At 44.0% G+C, this 23946-nt stretch overlaps 1 protein-coding gene across 1 annotated transcript in view; it reads right to left on the bottom strand.

Annotated features, from left to right (window-relative positions):
- Positions 1-23946, bottom strand: part of astn2 (astrotactin 2) — a 278125-nt gene that overhangs the window by 29093 nt on the left and 225086 nt on the right. The window contains exons 17-19 of the mRNA XM_079363577.1: positions 22262-22584; positions 13776-13909; positions 11379-11527 (exon numbers count right to left, since the gene is read on the bottom strand). Coding sequence (XP_079219703.1) covers positions 11379-11527; positions 13776-13909; positions 22262-22584 — 606 coding nt within the window. The remainder of the gene's footprint in view (positions 1-11378; positions 11528-13775; positions 13910-22261; positions 22585-23946) is intronic.

The raw sequence follows: 23946 nt of genomic DNA, 5'->3' as shown, positions 1-23946 counted from the left end.
CTTACCAATATTTACTTCAGGAAGGAAACGGTGTCTTCTCCTATCCTAGTCTAGACAGCTCTGACACAGAAACATGGCTTTAGGAACCCAGTGAGAGCGGCATCCAAGCGTCTGCATCTCCACACTCACTCCCTGTCTGCCATCTGTATGAGTGTGCACATGGCTGAATGTGTGTGCTCAGTTTGTGTGACTCATGCACAGCATGGCTGAATGTGTTTGCGTGTGTGTGTGTGTGTGGCTGTCTGTTTATCTTTCCTCTCTCTCTCTCTCTCTCTCTCTCTCTCTCTCTCTCTCTTAGACACCAGCCCAAAGCAGTGTTTCAACTTGGCAATGACGTGGAAGCAGCCTTTAGCTTCTCGACGTCGGCGACGGTTGAATCCTATCTGCTGGACGCTTGGGCTGCCATTATTACTGACGATGTAAGTGGATGGTCAAAGTCTCCACCACACCATCTGTGTCTCATCTGCCTTCTGGTTTTAATGGCACAGTCCATGTAACTGTCCTTTGTACTTGACTATTGTGACACATATTACAGCCTAGGGATTTCTTGTGTTATATTTACCTGGATATTTTTGCCATTTTGTTATTTGTGTTTTGAAACGTCGGTCTCGGATAGACTACTGACTGGAAAGTGCTCCAGATCCAGACCTGAAAGTTGTTGTTCAAAGGGTGCAATTTGATTGTTTGAACACGCCGCACCACAGAGGAGCACCATGTTGGTGCTTCACTCGCACTTCATACTGAATCAAACGCCACCACTGATAGTTTTCAATAATATCCTCTTTGACGCTTGCGTCTGAACACCTCATCCTGCTCTGTTTTGCCAAATTTCTGCTCTGACTAAGCTTTAGATCAGGATTTTCCCCTGCAATGGTCGAGGTTGTTGAATATGGTTCATTGTAAATAAGCCGAATAATCCTTTAGTGTGGACCCGCCCAGAGATGTTGCTGAAGAGGACTCGACTGCAAGCTCACTGGTTCAAATCAACACACAGTCTTGGAAAATATGAACAGGGAAAAAGAAGGAGAAACACTTGCTTTCCAGAAAACCACCAAGATGCCCTCAAGCAAGGTATTTATCCCAAAGACTGCTCCATTAGAGCTGCACAGTGGCCAGCAAGAGGAGACTGGTTTCACTGGCAACGTTGACATTGAAGTATACTTATGTTTGTGTTTGTGTTTGAGTGTGTAAAGTTACAGGGAGAAATACTGCAGTAAAAAAAACACATTAATGAATGATAGTGCTTTAAAGCATGAGGTCCTGTAAACCTTCAGTGGACTTCTTATTATCACTGATTTTGGTTTGATTATACAGACTTCCATTTCCCTTGAATGTGCCTCAAACGTTGGTCCTCAAACACGAAGCCAGCAGTGGGTACAGAGAGTACAAATCCAATAATTTGAAAATAAGTCGGTAAGTGTGAGAAACTGACACTTACCAAACGCTCTGGCTTTTATTTGCTGAGTCCGGAGAACAAGATCTCATCGTTTTAAGAGGCCCCTATTATTTCATAAATCGACCCCTGTAATGCCTTCCAAGTTTGCATCAGCAATCTTGATCCCACCAGTTTTTGAAGGGGAACAATGACGGTTTTGTGGAGCTTCAGTTTGGAGTATTTGCAGTGGAAGTCGGCGCTATCCAGATACGCACCTATACGCTTCATGACGTATGATGTTTCCACTGGAGGAGAACTTATCGGCTGCCAAAGTTTCCCGCCAATTAACATCAATTACTCCTTTCCAAAGAGAGCCACATAGTGAACGAACACACATTAGTGCATCCACTAAAGTTCGAATTCAGCTTTGTGCTGGTACCATAAAACAAGCTGAGAGTAAACAAGACAGACATCATTAACGGTTAGAGATGAAGAGTGACAGACATAAAGAGAAGCGAGAAGACAAAAGACAAAGACAATGGCTTTTAATCTGTATTATACTGTCTCTTCTGACATGATTTATAGTGGTGACTGGCACATAGCACAGTGAGTCACCCACACCATCTGCCCCTTCCTACCTCACCTCTGCCAGCATGCCTGTTTCTAACTGTCTATACCCTTTCTTTTCTCGCTGGTGCCACGCTTTATCAGCACTCCTCCCAGGGGTGATGGATGACCTGTCCATACTTCCCAAATGACTAAATCCAGCCTCTTCCAGACCACCTAATTTTCTCTAATATTATTAAATTCCTTCCTATCACCCTTCCTCTGACTCACCCCGGCCCCTCGTCACAACCATGACCACTTCTCTATAGCCCTACAGCACAACGGTCTGCACCATTTATGGCACTTGATGAATTGCTAGACGTCATTGTAACCCAGCTAATAAAATGTATTTATTTTATTTATTTTTTATCTCGCTGTGAACTCCTGTTAGCCACATCTCGCGATACTTGCGCTACATCTCGCGATACTTGCGCTACATCTCGCGATACTTGCGTCACCATGACAATTAAACACACACCGGTGGGTGAAAGGGTGAGACGCTAAGACGGAGAGTGGAAGCAGGTAAAATACTGTAAACATCAACTAACCTTCTCAAAATTCATGCGGTTTTAAAAGCCTGGTTTTTAGTCATTGTGCACCTCAACCTGCAGATGTAAAGAGTGACTGAGCCATGCTGAGTGGGGATCCTCTGATCCTCTAACTTAAAGGAATTGGTGAGTGTGGCATTGCTAATGCTAAACGGCGTTAGCCACAATATGCTAAATGTTGCTAATGCTAAGCGGCATGAGCTGCAGACATGTTTGTTCTATTAAATAATGTTCTGCATGTGGAGTATATATTGTTTGTGATTAGTTGCTAATAGCTGGCTGCAGCTATGACAATAACCATGGTTATTTATTGCAAAAGAAGTTTTTTGAATAGTATACTAAAGCATTGTTTTATACAGGCCAGGTATCCTATCCTATCCTATCCTGTCCTATCATACCATATCCTGTGAATCAACATCAGACGACACATCTCTGTGCTGGAGCAGAAGTCAGACTTACTTTCTACTTCAAGTGTGGTAGGGACTTCTGCTGCCGGGAAAAAAAAGACTGATTGATTGTTCTGAACAATAAGTCTCAGAATTGAATGGACTCTTCTTTTTGTGTTTTTTTCTTGTTCTAAAAAGTGCACTATTGTAAATAATTGTATATATGTAAAATAGTTCTGTCAACAAAATATAAGGGGTTTATTGTCACCACATACAATTGCTGTCCATTTATTGAGTACTGTTTCATTTTCCTCCTAAGCCGAACCAAAATCAAATCTTTAACCAAAATCAAATCTTTAACCAAAATCAAATCTACATATTGTAACTTTAAAACCTGTTACATAAATGGCGAGCTAGCCAGGAGGAAATTGAGCAGTGCTTAATAGAACTATTTTACTTGTTTAAAAAAAAAACAACAAAAAAAAAAAAAACAATGGATGTGTTTGATAAATTGGGAATTAAAATCCCAAATGCAGTGCTGGTTGAGGGCACAACAGAATCTGACTCTGATGAAGAGGTGGTTGACTTCCTCAAGAGTTATGGTAAGATTAGGCGCACCGAAGTCATTGATGATTCCGATTCCGAGTTTCATGAAACAATAGTTGTTGAATTTGAATCCGGTCTTCCAGTCGCTGCGCTAAAACCAATGTTACCATACACTTTAGTTTCTACAGAGGGCACCGGTACATACTGCATTTCTAATCTGTCCACCGTTTACAGTAAACACATTGCTAACAGTAAAACAAAATCTTATATGGCGGAAATGGAAAGTTTAGCAAAAGTAAGTGGCTTGGAGTATGCCGAGATATTAAAAACCATGATGAATCAGATTGGCGCTTCTGTCTCACAACTCTCCCCTGAGCTGCAGATGAAGCAGTCCCCCTCAAAATCATCTGAGACTATGGCTGAGTTGCTACCAGCAGCACCACCACCACTTTCAGCTCTTTCTGTTCCCCAGTCAGCTGTCACCACACAATTCGCAGCCACCGTGCACCACCCAAGTCCTGAGCCACTTCACCCCAGTCCTACACCTCAATCAGGAGCGAGAGCATCAACATCTACCCTTACTACAACAGACATGAATCCTCCAGGGATACAGCGCTATCTGGTGGAGCACATCGTCAAGAGTGAGGATTCCTCAATGCACCACCTGTCTGCCCAGCGCCTTCGATCATTCTCTGGTAGGACCCCCAGATCCACACACGAAGTCGATTATGACACATGGCGTACAGGAGTGGAACTGTTGATGAAGGACCCGGCTGTGTCAGATCTGCATCGATCAAGGAGGATCGTCGACAGTCTGCTGCCTCCAGCTGTGGACTTGGTGAGACATTTGAGTCCAGATACTCTACCTGCTGTTTATCTCCAGACACTAGAGTCAGCGTTTGGAACAGTTCAGGATGGGGAAGAACTCTACGCAAAGTTCATGGACACTTTTCAAAATGCAGGAGAACAGCCGTCGGCGTACTTGCAGCGTCTCCAAATTGCTTTGAGTCTAGCTGTAAAAAGGGGAGGTGTGGCAGAAGCTGACATCAATAAACACTTACTTGCCCAGTTTTGTCGTGGTTGCTGGAATGACATATTAATCTCTGAGCTACAGCTGAAGCAAAAGAAAAGAAATCCACCACCCTTTGCTGAGTTGCTGTTACTGCTGAGGACAGAGGAGGACCGGGAGGCATCCAAGAGTCTCCGAATGAAGCAACATCTGGGAGCTGCAAAACAAAAAGTTGCTTCCCATGCACAGGTTGCTCACACAGATGGTGAAGAACAAGGTGCTGTTGCTGCACTTACCACCTTGACGCAGCAATTAGCTCAACAGATAGCAGATGTTCAGAAACAGTTGTCACTGCTAACATCCAGTCATCAGCACCAGAAACAACCTTTCTTCTCCAACACTCAATCTTCCCACCGACGCAAACCACAGGCTCCAGCTGCCACTTCAGCTCGCAGAACTACACCATCACAACCCAGAGCAGGTTACTGTTTTCGCTGTGGTGAAGATGGGCACATTCGACCTCAATGCACTAATGAACCAAACTCAGCCTTGGTTGCACTGAAGAGAAGAGAGCACCATAAAGCAATGCAGCCCAGACCAAACTTCCGTAATGGCCGTGATTTAAACTAAGATCAGTTCCTGTTGTGGGGCAAACAGGGGCTGAAGAGGACCAACAACGTCCCCCAAAGAAATTCATCCGGCATGCCAAAATGATCCAACCGTCTTCATCCAAGCAGAGTAACTCCCGGTTACCACGGGGACTCGTCGGATCAAAGTGCGCCGCATTAGTCACCATCGCTGGCCATCACTGTTCGTGTTTACTGGACACAGGATCACAAGTGACCACTCTACCCGTTTCTTTCTACAATCAGCATCTGTCAGACCAACCGGTTAAATCACTTAATGACCTGCTTCAAGTTGAAGGTGCTGCGGGACAGGCAGTCCCATACCTGGGATATGTGGAAGTGGATGTAAAGTTCCCCAAAGAGTTTTTGGGATCTGAATTTACGGTTCCCACGCTTGCCCTGGTTGTCCCAGATGTCAGCTCTTCACCCTTGTTAGTTGGGATGAACACCTTGGAGCCACTGTATGATCAGTACCTGCAGAGTGACAATTCTGGATTCCAGCCATCATTGCAGGGCTACAGTGCAGTGCTGAAGCTCCTGGCATTGCGTCACCAACAGAGCCAAGATGGTTGTGTGGGAGTGGTGCGGTTAACCAGCAAAACTCCAATTACTGTTCCAGCTGGTCGTACTGTTGCTGTCGATGGTTTTGCAGACCTCAAGACCCCCTCTACAGCCCAATACGCACTCATTGAGCACCCTTCTTCTCCTTTACCTGGTGGACTGTGCATCCAGAGCTGCCTGATTTCCCTGCCAAACCATGCTCCTTATAAGGTCCCTGTCATTGTGAGAAATGAGTCCGAACAAGATGTGATGATTCCGCCTCTCACCGTAATTGCTGACATCGGAGAGCCTGCCAGCATTTTGTCCCAGCATGTGGAGACCCAGCTGGTTGCTCCTGACCATCCAACCTTGCAGTTCAATTTTGGGGATTCTCCTATACCCTCTGAGTGGAAAGAACACATCACATCCAAATTGAACAGCATGATAGACGTTTTCTCACAGCATGATTTAGATTTTGGCTGCACTGACAAAGTCCAACATCAGATCAAGTTGCATGATGAGACTACTTTTAAACACCGTGCTCGACCAATACACCCCCATGACATCGAGGCAGTTCGTAAACATCTCCGAGACCTCCTTGAAACTGGTGTGATCCGCGAATCCGAATCACCTTTTTCCTCTCCGATCGTCGTCGTCAGGAAGAAAAATGGGGACGTCCGTCTGTGCATAGATTACAGGAAGCTTAATCTACAGACGGTGAAGGATGCCTACCCCCTTCCAAATCTTGAAGAATCCTTCTCCGCATTGACGGGATCCAGATGGTTCACAGTTTTGGACTTGAAGTCTGGATACTATCAAATCGCCATGCGTGAAGAGGACAAAGCCAAAACTGCTTTTGTTACGCCACTAGGATTCTGGGAGTTCAACCGCATGCCGCAGGGCGTCACTAATGCGCCCAGCACTTTCCAACGCCTGATGGAGAAATGCATGGGCGATCTACACCTGAAGGAGGCACTCGTTTTCCTGGATGACATCATAATCTTCTCAGATACGCTGGAGGAGCATGAGAGGAGGCTGTTGCACGTCCTTGGTCGGCTAAAGGACTATGGCCTGAAGCTTTCTCCAGAGAAGTGCCGATTCTGCCAAACGTCGGTGAAATATCTTGGGCACGTGGTGTCGGAAAGAGGAGTTGAGACAGACCCAGCGAAAATCGAGTCATTAAAATCCTGGCCAATTCCAACAAATCTCAAGGAGCTGAGATCTTTCCTGGGTTTCTCCGGATACTACCGTCGTTTTATTAAGGACTACTCCTCTCTCATCAAGCCACTGAATGACCTTACGAAAGGTTACCCACCTGTGCGCAGGTCAGCCAAATTGAAGAAGTCTCCAACGCAGTACCTCGATGTGAAACAATCGTTTGGTGATCGATGGACTCCCGAGTGCCAGAAAGCATTTGACCTCCTGATCAACAAACTCACCTCATCTCCTGTTCTTGGGTTTGCTGACCCCAAGCGGCCATATGTTCTGCACACAGACGCGAGTACAACTGGTCTTGGAGCAGCGCTGTATCAGGAACAGGAAGGACTGATGCGAGTCATTGCTTACGCCAGTCGAGGGCTGTCCCACAGTGAGTCGCGTTACCCTGCTCATAAGCTTGAGTTCTTGGCATTGAAGTGGAGTGTAACTGAAAAATTTCATGACTATCTTTATGGTGCCAACTTTACAGTAGTTACTGACAGTAATCCACTGACATATGTACTGACCTCTGCGAAGTTGGACGCCACGAGCCACAGATGGCTAGCAGCTCTCTCCACTTATTCATTTAAGCTCAAGTACCGTGCTGGACGTCATAACTACGATGCTGATGCCTTGTCCAGACGACCACACAGCCCCTGTCCTGACGACAGCTGGTCTTTGAAAGAGCAGAACCTCATTCAGCAGTTTTTGGATCATCACGTTGCAGAGGATGGAGAAGCTAAGGAAATCCCGTCAGCAGTAGTCAACGTCATCTGTAATAACTCTCTGGCCAAAAACACTCTGGGGTTTATTCTGCCACCTGTCACCCTGGCTGAATCTCTCTCCATGCATGTTAATGGAATTCCAGAAAGCTACTGTTCTGAAGACCTGCATGGCCTCCCAGACCTTCCTGCGCTCTCTCCATCTGACATGAGAGATCAGCAGCTCACAGATCCTGCCCTCCGTGAAGTAATCCATCAGTTGGAGACGGGAGAGAAAGTTGTTCCTACTCTGAGGCAAGAACTTCCCGAACTCCCTCTTCTATTAAGAGAGTTTAACAAACTAGAGTTGAGAGATGGAGTTCTCTACAGGAGAAGACAGGACGATGGACAGACCACCTTCCAGCTAGTTTTGTCTCCTGAGCTGCGACCCTTGGTTCTCACCAGCCTTCACAACAACATGGGTCACATGGGGATAGAGAGGACATTGGATCTGGTACGCCAGCGTTTCTTCTGGCCTAGAATGTCATCAGATGTTGAGAAGAAGATCCACACTTGTGATCGGTGTGTGAGACGTAAAACTATGCCAGAAAGGGCAGCTCCACTGGTCAATATCAAGACAACTAGACCTTTGGAACTAGTATGTATGGACTTCCTTTCGCTTGAGCCCGATAGCAGTAACACCAAAGACATTCTAGTGCTAACAGACCATTTCACAAAGTATGCTGTTGCCATTCCTACTCCCAACCAGAAGGCTAGGACGGTAGCCAGATGTCTGTGGAATGATTTCATTGTCAACTTTGGAATTCCTGAGAGACTCCATACAGATCAGGGGACCGACTTTGAATCGAAGCTGATCCAAGAGCTTTGCGTTGTGACAGGCATGAAGAAGACTCATACTACACCTTACCATCCACGAGGTAATCCCGTTGAGCGGTTCAATCGCACCTTGTTGAACATGCTTGGAACTTTAGAGCGCAAGCAGAAAACAAAATGGCGGGAGTATGTCAAGCCACTTGTGCATGCGTACAACTGCACACGCAATGAAGTGACTGGTTTTACCCCCTATGAGCTCCTGTTTGGAAGATCACCGCGCTTACCTGTTGATTTAGCCTTTGGTCTACCTGTTCGGGAGAAGTCATCAGTCACCCATACTCAATATGTCAACGATCTGCGTTCACGCCTTGAAGAGTCATACCAGTTAGCGTCCAAAAGTGCTTTCAAGTCTGCAGAGCGGAACAAGACGAGATTTGACCACAGAGTGACTCCATGCAGATTGGATGTCGGAGATCGAGTCCTCGTTAGAAATGTAAGAATCCGAGGAAAAAACAAACTGGAGGATCGTTGGGAGCCGAACATCTATGTGGTTGTCAAGTGCGCTGGAGATCTACCAGTTTACACTGTGAAACCCGAGAGTCGAGAAGGACCCACTCGCACCTTACATCGTGATCTGCTCCTGCCCTGTGGATTTCTTCCTGCTCCACCCCACAGGGAAAGTTCGCCTCCACCCCCTACGCGTCGACCGCAAACTCGCAGTCAACGTCCACCAAAACCTGACTCCACTTACTCGTCTGGGGATGAAGATTTTCCCTGCCTTGTTCTGCCTCGTTCACTTCAGTCTCCTGAAGAGCCCAGTACAATGGCCTTGGTTGACAACAGCTCTGTGTTACCTGTTGCTTTACTTCCAGATCAGTCCCTGACAGAGTATGAAGATCAGGCCGACCCAGTATCTCCATCACCCATCGGCACTACTAAGCACATTGTACCCAACCCACCTTCCACTGCCAGTCAAACTCCTGAGCCTGAAGTTGAAGTCGATTCAAGTTCCTCTCAGGGAAGCGATTCGGAAGTGGAGGACACAACAGATGCTCCTGTGGAAGGAAATAGGCTCGAGAGCTTTGCACCTGCAGAGGAAGTGGTCCTTGAGATGCTGCCAGACACTGTGCAGACTGACGTTCCATCCTCCCCAGCTGAAGCGCCTGCTCTTAGCCAATCTGATTCATCTGTTGTGAGAACTAGTCCTGATGTTGCTGTAACCCCTGAAACTGTCAATAATATCGTACCGAGACGCACTGGTCGAGATAGACACCCACCAAATCGTCTCCAGTACTCCATTCTCGGTACTCCCTTGATTTCGGTAGTACAGACATTATTCCATAGTCTTTCTGACGCGTACACTGAAGCATTGCAAAAAGCATCAAGCCCGGACTTCTTTCTTGGTCCACGTTAGCAGATTTGCACTTTACTCGCATAGCATGCGACGAGACGCGCATAAACTAAAGGGGGGAGGGTGTAACCCAGCTAATAAAATGTATTTATTTTATTTATTTTTTATCTCGCTGTGAACTCCTGTTAGCCACATCTCGCGATACTTGCGCTACATCTCGCGATACTTGCGCTACATCTCGCGATACTTGCGTCACCATGACAATTAAACACACACCGGTGGGTGAAAGGGTGAGACGCTAAGACGGAGAGTGGAAGCAGGTAAAATACTGTAAACATCAACTAACCTTCTCAAAATTCATGCGGTTTTAAAAGCCTGGTTTTTAGTCATTGTGCACCTCAACCTGCAGATGTAAAGAGTGACTGAGCCATGCTGAGTGGGGATCCTCTGATCCTCTAACTTAAAGGAATTGGTGAGTGTGGCATTGCTAATGCTAAACGGCGTTAGCCACAATATGCTAAATGTTGCTAATGCTAAGCGGCATGAGCTGCAGACATGTTTGTTCTATTAAATAATGTTCTGCATGTGGAGTATATATTGTTTGTGATTAGTTGCTAATAGCTGGCTGCAGCTATGACAATAACCATGGTTATTTATTGCAAAAGAAGTTTTTTGAATAGTATACTAAAGCATTGTTTTATACAGGCCAGGTATCCTATCCTATCCTATCCTGTCCTATCATACCATATCCTGTGAATCAACATCAGACGACACATCTCTGTGCTGGAGCAGAAGTCAGACTTACTTTCTACTTCAAGTGTGGTAGGGACTTCTGCTGCCGGGAAAAAAAAGACTGATTGATTGTTCTGAACAATAAGTCTCAGAATTGAATGGACTCTTCTTTTTGTGTTTTTTTCTTGTTCTAAAAAGTGCACTATTGTAAATAATTGTATATATGTAAAATAGTTCTGTCAACAAAATATAAGGGGTTTATTGTCACCACATACAATTGCTGTCCATTTATTGAGTACTGTTTCATTTTCCTCCTAAGCCGAACCAAAATCAAATCTTTAACCAAAATCAAATCTTTAACCAAAATCAAATCTACATATTGTAACTTTAAAACCTGTTACATCATCTTCTCCCATCCTCACTGAAAGCTCCCTCCTCTGTTCTGTATCCAGACGAAAAGTTTAACCTCATTTCCTCCAACTCTAACTTTAACTCCTTACATCGACTCATCAAGCATCGTTATTATTTTATCCCTGAGAGGCATTTCACTCTGCTGTCTGGTCTAATCATCATTATCATTCTTTTAATCAACATTTTCCAAAGACTGTGAGGAGGAAATTCCAAGAGAACGGACAAGGTGTTAAAGAGTATTTAGTTACGGCTCCAGTTGGATTTCAAGTGTAGTTCCTTATTGACTTGCCATTAATAACAAACCCAATTCTGTTTCTGCAATCAAGAATGAATCATGCTGTTCGCAGGTCTTTCACAGGAATACAACAAGGAGAGCGTATCCATGTTATCTCTACAACTGTGAACATGAACATGGTGGAACACAGGTGTTTGTGAAAGCCAAATAACTACAGGATCCGATCCCGATGAATGAAGTTATATTTCAAAAACACACCAAGAGAAATTCTGTGTTTCTACCTGTGTAGACCTCTGCCTCCGAGGGATCCTCCACGCGTTTATGCTGGATAATGTAATCTGAGACTCTGCAGCCAATCAGAGGCTCCACATCCATCCACTCGAGGGCAACCATTGTGCTGGAGGGTTCCAGGTATGGAGCTAGACGCAAACTAACAGAGCAACAAAAAGAGGACAAGGTTAAACACATGGAAGCAAGATCAATACAAACAGTTCAATCAAGATGACGCTATTACCGTTTGCTACTCTTAATCAGTGTGATTGTTTCACTGTGTACATGTGCCTGACAACTAAATGTATTTTTTTTTCTTTTTAGAATGGAGAGCATAACAGCTCTGCTTATATATCTGACTGGACAACAGGATGGCAAAAGCAGCTTCAAACGAAACAGCATTCCGATGCCACCTGTTCTCCAGCAGTGTTCCATGAGCTGCTTTTCCCCTCTTTAATCCTTCAAAGGAGATAAAAGAAGAATATTTCCATTTCCCTGCCCTCAGGCTGTGTCTGTGACAATGGCTAAGAGTGTGGGTTACCCCGCTGTCATAAAAAGCATGCTGCTCAGTTTTTTTTGTTGTTTTTTTTTTCATGCCTTTACACTCCAGCACTGGCTAGAGTTGGAGATTTGGCTGCTGCCGGGGCTCTTCACTTGCCTTTTTGTGCCAGCGAGAGAAATCACAGGGAGGCCTCACCAAAACTCTGGTTATGGCACTGAGCCCTTCCTCTCCAATTACAAAACCTCAGGCCACAAAAATAATACCAAAACTGCCATAAAGAGCCCTCAAACTACTTATGTAATACTTGTGGAGCATAATCTAAGTCTTAAGTATACTTTTGAATGTCCTGAATACCAGTATTTTTGTAATTATTGCAAAGGATTTGAGACCAATATCAACACAAGGTCCATTTAGTAGCTGCTATGAAGGCATTCATGATATTTATCAGCAGAAAGCATTTTTGTGGAATTACAGGACTTCTCATATATGTTGGCTTCAAAGCAGAGGTTTGACATTCATTCTTGACCTGTGATACATTAAATACTCAAGTGTTTATACCCACAGAAACAGTTGGAGGCCTTTCGGCACGACTGACAAAGTGGCCACAGTGACCATTGTAAGACCATGACTATAGCCCTTGCAGCAGCTGTAAAGAAAAACAGAGTTTTCCAATCTGAGTTTGGTATTGTTTAGGGACAAGAATACATTCTTAGCCAGTCACCTTTTTGGAATCCATCCTTTATATGTATCTCAAATGCTAGATGTTTTAAAATCATGCAAATGTGTGAAATGTCTTATATTGCAATGTCTCCAACTGATGAGCAATAGCCAACCACCCTAATGACAATGCCCTGCCCCCTACATAGGGGATACATATGTAAATGTCATTGAAAACTGGGATTTAATTGGCTTTCATATTTCACTTAAAATGTTTATGACATTACGGTCACTTGGTGGGAAATTATTAAATGCAGGGAGAAATACCACTGAGCAAAACTTTGCTTTTGCTTTCGCTTATAGCTAGTAGCGTGTCCAGAAGGGTGGCCAGAGGTGATTGGTTGTTTGACTTGTTGGTGACAAGAGCTGTGTTGCACCTGGGTGCTGGTGGCTTCCTTTGCATTTCGATGTGACAAACCTGTTTGTGAGTGATATACAGTGTAACACTGGATGTATTTGTATTTGCTTGAGTAAGGAACCAAGCTAAGAACATTTATATGTTGAGAATCTGCTGCGCTACTTTTTTAATAAAACAAAAAATCTGCGTAAAACTTTCATCTTATTAATTTAAGTAGAGATGGTAACTTTCTGCATAAGTCAGGGCTATCTCTACAAATCTTTGATTAAAGCCATCAAAATGGATGCTCATATAATTATTATGACTTGGACCCAAGATTAATTTCTTGCAACAACAATATATTTCCTATTCTTCTGCTTTTATTATTTCTGTGTGATGCCCAATAAATGTTGCTCCTGGCTCATTCCACAGTACAATTGACTAAAAGGCATATTTTATTTGCCTTCTCAAATTAATTTTGTCCATTGTCGCTAAATCCTTTGAAGCTTTGCCCTTTTAACATACCTTTTCTCTTCAAAACATTTCAGGGCAGCAATGAAGTGGGCTGATGACTCATAAAAGCCCCAAGAGTACTATTAGCACACCTTGAAACAGAGCATGTTTCTTTCAGAGGAGTGTAAGGGCTGACTGACAGCTATTACAACTTTGGGGACTGTGCTTGTTTCTACAAGTTTCTCAAGTGCCCCAGGAGTCAGTGGAGACAGGTAAGTGTGTATGCATGTGCATGTCCGTGTGCTTTTGTGAATGTGCCTGTGGTGCATCAGAGCATGCATCCATGAAATCTCTCCTGTGCATGAATCCCTAGGTGTCATGGTGTCACCTCACACTTACATTGGCTGCCTGAGGGGACTGCAGTTAGGCAGGCCATCTTTGCTGAAGGCACTCAGGTCACAGCGACACCAGTTATCAATGACATCGCCCTTTCCAGCACACCAGTATGAGCTCATTGTGGCACTCTTGAAGGCCTGTAAAGGGTAACAGGTGAGAGAAATGCAATTATCCCTTGGAACATGCGCTCCCTGTCCATATATGATTACCCAACCCCCATCTCAGTCCACCATCTCAACCAGTGCCCTCCATATCCAAGATGTGAACAGACACACATCCTTTTACTTTTAACCCATTCCAGTTTTTCTTGTGTCCTTCCCCCCAATACAATTATCAACACTCAAATGTCAAACTCAGCCAAACATTAATAACCATCTTTATGAACTGGCCAAAATATCCCAACTTTGCAAGACGGTCCCGTCATTCAGGGTCTAGATCCAACACGGGCCTCACAAAGATGGAATTACATGTGCACACACACACTCACAAACACATAGTGACCTTTTTATACTCACCGTACCCAATTACCGGGAGGCAGGAACATCTCACTAACATCAGCAGGCTTACACTGTGATATCATAGATGCACTGTTACTTTTAGGATGGAGGTGTGAAAGCTGTGACACTCCCCACCTCCTCAGTTCTACGCATGTGTGTTTGTGTGTGTGTGTGTGTGTGTGTGTGTGTGTGTGTGTCTCTGTGAGCGTGCGCACACAAGGATCAGTCGGCAGTGCTGTCGGCCTGAGAGGCGGATGGAGGAGGGGGGATGTTTGGAGATGACATCATCTTCTAACATCTCCTTGTGCTGCTTCATTAACGGGTGAAAGAAAAATCAAAGGCAGAAGCTCAGTCATCCTCTAAAAGGCAGCAAAATGCCAATATAACAGTCAAAGCAATAAAGTATAATGTCAGGGCTTTCCCTAAAGCCACAGGCATAATAGAGAGCGAGTTCAAGGGAGTTCGTAAGCACTCTGGCTCCCCCTGTCACACTTTGGATCAATGGAGCACTCCGTTATTTATGTGCTCCAACTGGTTGGCAGTGCTGCCTCATGCAGGCAACTTTGGAGATACAGTTGATCATAGTCACAAAAATAGGACACTGAAACCACACAGGGCCATTATCACTGGGTACCAGGCATCCAACAAAAAGCCAAAGGAAGCCACGTCTTTGTTCAAATTCACCATGACCTCCTCTTATCTGAACGCAAAGGAACTGATGAGACCACACACATCTTTGCACACATGGTCAATGCAAAAAAATATGTTCCAAAACAAACACTCCAATTAAGGATTGATTTCCATGGTTGGTTGTTTCATTTCATTAGCAAAATGCCAGGGAAGATTTCTGCCGTGTGTTGATTAGTGAAAGTGACATTTGAGATGACTTCGGGCAAAAGTCCTGACCAGAAAAGACAGGAGGCTTGGCCAAAAAAAGGGTTAGGGTATGCAGTTAAACGCTGATGTTAGCATTTCCACAGCACTGCATTGTTAGCTGGAAAGGAAGCTCAACAGCCTTTCATGGGAACTGACTTCTTCCTTTACCCCCTTGCTTTCTCTTTAAGCAAATTATCTTGTGGGGTGAAGGTAACCTAAATGACCAGCAGGTGAAGAAAGATTAAGGAAAAAAGAACGAGACATCAGAGGGCAAAGTGAATGTGACTGTGAAAAAACCAAGAAGGAACCAGCGTGCAAAATAGAAGATTCCCAACTCTTAGGAGTAGGAGTCCTAGAGTAAGGTGCGGACCTTACTCTAGGAAAGGAGCCGGATCTGTTGGGCGTCAAGGCTTTACTGAAATGTATGTTCTCCAATCCTAGCTCCTTTTAATAGGCAATGTTGAATGAACAATTATTATAGGGGCAGGTAAGCAATGTAATCCAGGGCCATATAATAACCCCCTGGAAAACCGAAAAAGGTAATTGCATTTTCCCCCCTCGCCGAAACCCATTTGGCTAACTGCTGGCTGAAAACAACAGCAGCAGGGGTCTTGCCATCATGTCAATGGGAAGCAGGCCACAGACAAAAGCATGTGGACTCAAGGTCCAGGCACGCACACAGACTAGACAAATATGCAAAATGAGAAATGACCAGCGCTGCTAGGGGCAAAAAAGAGAGAAAGACCACAGAACCAACTTGCACGACCAGATTCCTAGAAAAACCCCATATGGGTCTGTGCGCTTGATTGCATGGCTGCACATGTGAAAAATAGACAAAGCGATTACCGCCATGTTTATGTTTGAAGAGAAATGCAAGCCAGTCTCCACTGGGTAAACAGGGGATCTAATTGTGGTTTAGAGAATAAGGTGGGGGTTGGGCGACGGGCACAGGAGGTAACAGAAGCCCTTTTCACATATGCACTCCTGAAGATTTTTAGGAAGGCTGGCCCTGAAATCTTCCAGTTACTTGTTCACATATGCACCTCACAGCAGGGGACTGTGCCCGTCAGCGGACATGATGTAAAAAGAAATGGCACAGAAATGGCGGACACAGAAACAGAGTCTGAAAAATGATGACATTTTTTGCCTTTACATCACTGCTACGCGTAGTTTGACATATTCGCGTATCGGCAAAAGAGAGGAGCAACATATTCTGGTGAATGGAAAACATGAGGCTTTTTCAATACCTGCAAACAGATTTCCGGAATTGTTCCTGTTCCGTTCTCACTACCCTGACTAACAATGTACAAGGGAGATGGGATGGCAAGAAAAATGTCAGAGTGGCGTTGTGTTTGAAATTTGGCTGCTTGCATTTAAAAATGCAGCAGATCCAAAAATATTGGATTTGCTGGATTGGATTGGATATTTTTAGCAGTTTTATGCATGTGTTAAAACCCTAAAAGAATACAGACTTCCAGCAGAGCAGGAAAAGGTGACATAACACCTGATGTGATACTACTGCTAAGTGTTATCGGGGATGCATTTAATATGTTCTGCTGTTTCAAGTTAAAAAAAAAAAAAAAAATGCTTCAGGCCATAAGGAGATTTTGGAAGCAAGATGTGCAGCCACTCTGGAAGGCCCAAGAGAAAATACATTAGTGTTTGATGCATTTTCTAGATAAGTCAAAGCTGAAAAGAGCAGGATACCTTACACTGTATTGATTAACCACAGATCATGCATTTCCCAGAACACTATGGATCCATATACATTCTGTGTTAGGATAAAGACCAACCATATCCATGATGCTTCACATTGGTGAAACAAGTGTTTTGACAAACATGGTTCTGTCTGTCTATTGACCGTAACAATGTCAGACAGATTCAGTCAGAATCATGACAGATTCACCTTCAGGCAAATGCTGATATTCCTTCTGTTGCAATAACACATGGTTCTACCGTTTCACAAATATCCCACAGTTCTTCACCACTGACCTTATCGATACTGTCCAAATTCAGCTGTAATGTAATCACCCCAGGCTTTAAAGCGAAGACAAGATAAGTGAGCAGTGAGGCCACCGTGCATCAGCAACAACTCAAGCCGCAAATTCCACTCCTTGGCATCATTCAGACCCTGCAGACTCGATGGCACCAAAACACTGTTTGGATGTTTCACTTTCGCAGAAGTCTGTCGTGACTTACAAGAAGTGAACAGAGGTCATCGTGACCTCTTCAATTTATTAATCTGTTTGTCTAGTCTAAGCTGACCATATTACTGTCCGTCTTCAGGAGATAATACATGAAAACACTGGCCAGCTGGCCCACAGTATTGATTTATAAGATGATCACTAGTGGTGGTAAAGAGTCTAAGGACACCATCAATAGTGACCTAAGTGTGTATGTCTATGTCTGTGTGTATGAGTGCACACACATGCATTTATGTTTCCTTTCCCATCATTCAGGGCTAATGGTGTTAACAAAGGAACCAATGGGCTGCTTCTAGGAACCACGTCAGAAGTAGTATTTCCAGGAAATAGGACACTGGGGGCAGCTGGAGGGTTGGTTCACCCAGAGGTTGATGGGGGATTGCCATGTCATTGGAGTAACCTCACACAGGTATTGGTTTTTAGGACTTGGTGGTCTCTCAGGATGCTCTTAAGTTGGTGTGACCTTTCAACAGATCATTTGCTGGTGTGCTATCTTATTGGATCTTACACAATAACAATCTAAGCCAATTCAAAAAAAAAAAAAGTGAGAGACTGAACAAATAAAAAATGCAAACATTTGACAAGAATAAACTTTATTAATTGGAATGAAAGCGGAAACATCAGACAACATACAGCAAGCGAGCAAACTTAAGTAAAAGGAGCGATAGTTTTCTTGATTACTTGAGGATTTTCATACCAATATTTACAGGAAATATGGAAAGAAGGGTGGAGTTCGACATTCATCAAACTGCTGAGAACTACGGTCAAACCGATTGGTCTAATAATGGAGCTGTTTTCACAGATGCATCCTTGAACATTTTTTCTTACTGTGTTTTTATAACTTAAAGTCTAAATCTACGTTTGGCATATTGGAGGGGAGAAGATATCTGAAGCCAACACATGCTAGATGCTGTTAAATTCCAAGATGGCCGTCGAGTATTGCATTTATATTAAGCCTACATGTTACCCGTTTGGAGGACATCAGCCTCTGTGCATGGTTCCACATCTGTTGGTATTTGTCAAGGTAACAATTAAAATAAAGTGAACTTTTAACTGGAACATATCCTTTTTTGTGTGTTAGTTCTGGATAACTCAAGTTCAAGAAGTAGGGAGGGCACCAAGGACAAAAGGGTTGAGAAACACCTCCCTAAAGCATCCTCCCCTCACCCATTGCAAATGTATCCATACCTCCCTGTATGGCACATCTCAGGACAAATCTTCTGTTTCTGTCACCCCTCCTGCCCATGCTGAAAATGCTTGAAACACGCCCCCTGTGAAGAGCTGCAGTAGTAGGTTATGGTGAGAGCATGACAGACACCACACGCTAAGATATAGAGCATTCTGACCCATTAGACTCAAAAGCAATTTGTTCAAAAGGTTTGCCATAACTCAGTCAAAGCAGCACAGGACATAGGACTACTGGCAAGCTCCACAGGCATGAGCTTATTTATTTAGCCACTGAGTTATTTTTCTCTGGCACTAAAACAGGGGAGTATCTGTGCGTGTGTGAGTTTGCGTGCACACACGCCAGGCCTGCGAGCGAGACCACCTCAGTCGAGTCCGAGCCAATTCCAAGAGCGGTTCCGGTCGAATTCAAGTCAAGACCTGGTTAAGAGTAAGCCGGGCTGGAGATCCCAGGCATACCAAGACAAAAGGAAGCAAACCTAAACGCTTTCTTCCCCAATCAAAACAAACACAAAGATGTCTGCAAACGTTGTCATGCATACAGTGCACTTCTGCGAGTGCTCTCAGTGCTTTCTTTGGAGCTGCATCCTCCTGAAGAAAGGATTGCAGATACTCCGGAGGGGGCATTGTTTTTGGAAAGAGATGTCGCTGTTGAATTTTTTAAATGTCACGTTTCAGTGCTTTAAGCACCGCAGACCGCTCTCCGTTTATCTTCGTTACACCAGGGACAGGCATCTTCAAATCTGGACACTTCAAACCCAAACAAACCAGCGTGGAGACACACAGGAGAAGTAAGTGAAACAATGTGTTTTTGTGTTGCGGCTTTTCTTTTGCTCCCTATTTGCGGATATGCTTTAAGAATATACTCAGGTAACTATCAAATATTTGCAGATAGGATCTGTCTTCCAGGTATTATTTTCTCCAAATCCTAAACTAGTCAGTGGTAATGTCATTACTGGGCACATGTTCAAAGAAATACTTCTTTCCCCCTTTGACAGAGACACACACACACCAAGCTTAGAAGATGGCAGATACGGCAGTTTTCTATTTTACCATTTAATTCTGTTTCTCCTCGGTCTTGGTAGTGGTCTTTTCAAGGAAGGGGTAATTTCACATTGAAACAAAATCCTCCTTTGGCTCAGTAATTAGGGGATTTATGTGAAAGGGACATGACATGTCCTGTCAGACAGTCAGGCAGCCAGGGAGAGGCCACTGAAAGATGCAGGTGGCCGAGAGAGGAGGGAGGAAGGGAGGAAAAGAAGTGAGTGAAAGGTCTATGTAGACATGTGCACATGCATACACGTATGTATACACATACAGGAGTAAGTGCTGGACAACCGAAGGTCTATTTTGATGTCTTTTTAGGAGTTTAAAGTAGAAAAAAGAACCTCATCACTGAGAAAGCTTTTGCACCATGGCATCTGTCTTTTCTGATAGACGCAGCCAAGTAGAAAGATACTCTCACGCATAAGTGTGTGAGACAGACACACACAAAGACCCAAAGAGAGAAAGAGTGTGTGTGTGTGTGTGTGTGTGTGTACACGGGCAGGTTGTTGTGTCGCTCGTCTCTAATGCAATATATGTATGTGCCTGAGCGGCGGTCGCAGCCAAGAGAAGAAGCGAAGGAGAGCAAAAGAAAAGAGGGAGCAGAGTGATGGACTCCCCTCCCTCCCAAGAGGTCGATGACATCAATAAGAAGCTAATAATCCTACCTCCAGCTACCTCACAAGGGCTTGCCAGAGCAATCCACTGCAGTCTACCCCCTTCTCCTCCTCCTCCTCCTCCTCCTCCTCATACATCTCACTCCTTACAGCCCCAGAAGACCACGGGTTGGGTAGGGAGGAGAGAGGAGGATGGAAAGTGAGGTGTTTGGAGGAGAGGGAAAAGAGACATTTTTTGCTCTTCCTCACGTTTAGCTATCGATGAGGCCCGCGAGGGATCGTCTGCTATTGATTGTGCCTTCTTTTCTTTGGGGCTGTGGTACTTGTTATGGGCGTCACGTACAAGGGGCTTTGTTGTATGTGTGTGTGTGTGTGTTTGTGAGTGTATCAACATATATGTGTGTGTGTTTTTTTTTTTTTTTGCCTCTGGTATTGTTGTTGCTCGCAGTAATTTCAGAAGCAAAGGTAATTAGATGCTTGATTAGGGGGGAGCATGAACTAGTCTGCTCCCTATGGTGTGCTCCCATGTGTGTGTGTTGGGTGTGAGTCACCTGCAAACAGCACAGAGAAGCTGTGTACCGGATATTAGGCAGCATAGACAACGTCAAGATGAAGCCCAAACAAAGCAAAACGATAGCAACTCAAATGTCAAGTGAAGCCAGAGCCCCCTCCTAAATGACCTTATGGAAAAGAAATCCAATATGATTAACTTTCACCCTGCGTAAAGAGTGCAAGACTTTTTGAACAGGATGTATCATAAACGTGGCCATTAAGCTGATATTACATTCAAGTCGGCATGCATGTTCAGACACACATGCAGATCTCGCACATCGACTTTCCCACAAGAGGAGAAAAGTATGATGTCATCTTTTTTATGCCCCCTGTATTACAGTGCTCATTTTCACTTGTAAAAGTTAACCAACTCATGCCACCTAGAGGCGATTTGTTCCAACTGCAGACTCAGTTTGCAGAAGAGGCAGTATCATCACATCGTCACTTTAAACGTAAAGTCATCCACTGAGGTTGACAGCAGTGGTTATACATTTTAGTCGCACACATCACAAAACAACTTTTCACCTAATTTTACCAGAAGACATGTGTCAAATCTTTTCACTTGATTATCTGTGGTAGGATATGACCACTTACAATAAGACACGATAACTTCGATTTTAAATGTACTTCGGTAAACCAGGTGTGAATCTGAAAGCCTGCCAGTGACCTGCCTGTGAAATATCAATATCTTCTTAACATTTAAAACTCTATCCGTTACATTTCCATCCAACCTTTCTTTGCAGTATGTCACCCTGTCAACGTTCCTTTATTCAAAAATATCCAACTGCACACAAATCCCAAAACTTAAGTACAAAAAAACCCCATCCAAATACAGAAAAAGACTGTAGTGCACACACCAGAAGCTGCTCCAAGTAAATTAAATATAATGTAAATTATCACCACATGTGCTGTTTAGGGCCCTCGCCTTTATCAGTCATGTCTGACGAAGGGCGAGGGCCCGGAACGTTGCATGCTCGTTGCTTCTCCTTGTGATTTTGTGACCTTCTAGATTCATTTGACTGCATTTCTGAAGCCCTGGTTTTGAATTCTGTATAGATACAAAATCACAGCAGTTAATACAATGTAAGTGTTTGTCCGGATGTGTGAAGGCAGATGGTAATAATAAAGAAAGTTCCCCTTTGTCTGTTTTAAAGGAACGCTGCACATTAATTGTGATCTTCATGCATGTACAGTGAAGAAGCTGTTTTGTGTTAGAAGGTTCCTTGCGGCTCTTACAGTAACACTGCGATTACATCTAATTCTATGTAGCATTGATATAAAGGTAAAAAAACCCTGCCTTTAATGTGACACTTTATCTTTGATTTGCTGCAGTTTTTTATGCAGCTGCCTCAGGTCTCGCTCAGTTTTCCTGTTTCTAGACATTTTCAACAGTTCATGCGTGAACTCAGCTTTAGACTTCAAGTAATACAAAACAGTAAGGAGTAAAATGAGACAAAATAAACAGCAGGGACAAAGGGACACACACACTCCTCCTCCCCATGTTGCTTTCTCACCTCTTTGGTGACGTTATCCTGGACCAGGCTGTAGAGGGGAACCACACGGCTGACTTCCAGCAGCACCGGGATGGGGGAAGGCTGCTCCCCGCTCCTGCTGTTCCCAGCATGGCCTCTCCCTGACACTCCTCCCATCAGGGCCTGGTGATGGCACAGGTGGCAGCCAGCTGGACAGCTCCCCTTCTCCTCGCAGCGGATCTCCACGCCGCTCACCATGTCGTCAGACAGCAGCTGGCTCTTCTGCAGCGCAGACAGGTAGCTGATGAAGGGGACCGACTTCAGCTCACGTCGGCCACCTCCGACAACCCCTTGGTCGGTTGCCTCTGCGGAAGGGTACAGCAGGAGAGGAAGACATGGAGATCAACAAAGTAAACAATAATATCTTTAAACATGCATGTAAGAAAGAGGTGGAAAATGGCCATCCTCTATTTTTTTGTCTTCTTTTCGCCTCTCTCAAACTTTTGTCTCATGCTTATTCCATCAAACAATTTATAAATCATCACTTGGCGTAGCAAAGATCATTCACAGTCCCTCAGCTGCACAATAAACCCCGCATCTGGATTTACTTTCACTTGCTGCCAAGGAAAAGAAGAAAAAACAACAACTAATCCCTTTCTGTCATCAGCTTTCACAGACAAAAGATGAATGAACAGAGGGTCGGGAGGAGGGGGCGTCAATGGCTTCTTCTCCGGAGTGTCGATTACAAATGTTTGATGATCTGACTGGAGCTGTGTGTGTGTGTGTGTGTGTGTAGGGGGTCTTTCGCCTTGTTTCCCCCGTGAGTGAGAAAACAACACACCATGCAGAAAAGAAGAGGCAGCAACAGCAGATAATGCCACTTGTGCATCTCACTCGGAGGCCACATATTACAGTGGAGAACATCTGTGCTGATGACTTCCCAGATGTGCTTTTGTGCTGATTTGCCTAACAAGAGCAGAGACCACATGCAGGCTGTATAATTAAGTGAGGAAATAAATAACTCTCTCGTGATAAAAAAAAGTGCTTACATTTGTGCAAAGAAGTTTGAAGACACAGTGAGTCATGGGCTGGGGTTTAAATGATATTAAATAATAAATAAGAGTTCCAATGAGCGCCACTATAGGCGTGGAACAATTCCATTCAGAAGGCTGGACAGTCAATGAGTTTGTTTGAGTCTTTTATAGTGATGCAATTGTTTGGACTTTTGCATTTATGTGTTTGAATTTGCATGATCTCTGTATTCCTTGTACGTTTCCCAATACGTAAATTGCATGTTAGTTGCCCTAATTGGCCACTGTAACAGACATAAAACAAGTTCATGTTTAGATACATAAATGTGCAAATGTTTCATTTACAATCACACAAATGCACCCAGAGACATAAAGAGGAACACTTTAAAAAAAAAAGAAATAAAAAAAGAGAGAGAGAAAAAAAAGAAACCCTAAACCTGAGCTGGGTGACATTGCAGGAAAAGGTCATTATTCAAGGCGGGGTAATGGGACCAATTAGGGTTAATATTTTAAATGACTTATTTCCTCTTAACAGTTTTAATGACAGTGAACTCAAACATCTGTCAAACTATTCTCAGTAGTTAAAAAAAACAACCTGTACAGTGCATGAACTCAGTATGTTCATGTGAGCGAGACGGCGAAAAACAAACCCAATGTGTCTACATGTGCAATTTCACTCCTGTTATGTCAGCAATG

Source organism: Symphodus melops (assembly GCF_947650265.1).
Source record: "Symphodus melops genome assembly, chromosome: 16".
NCBI classification, from domain to species: domain Eukaryota; kingdom Metazoa; phylum Chordata; class Actinopteri; order Labriformes; family Labridae; genus Symphodus; species Symphodus melops.
The sequence above is the reverse complement of the archived record's forward strand: the minus strand, read 5'-3'. Positions and strand labels throughout refer to the sequence as shown.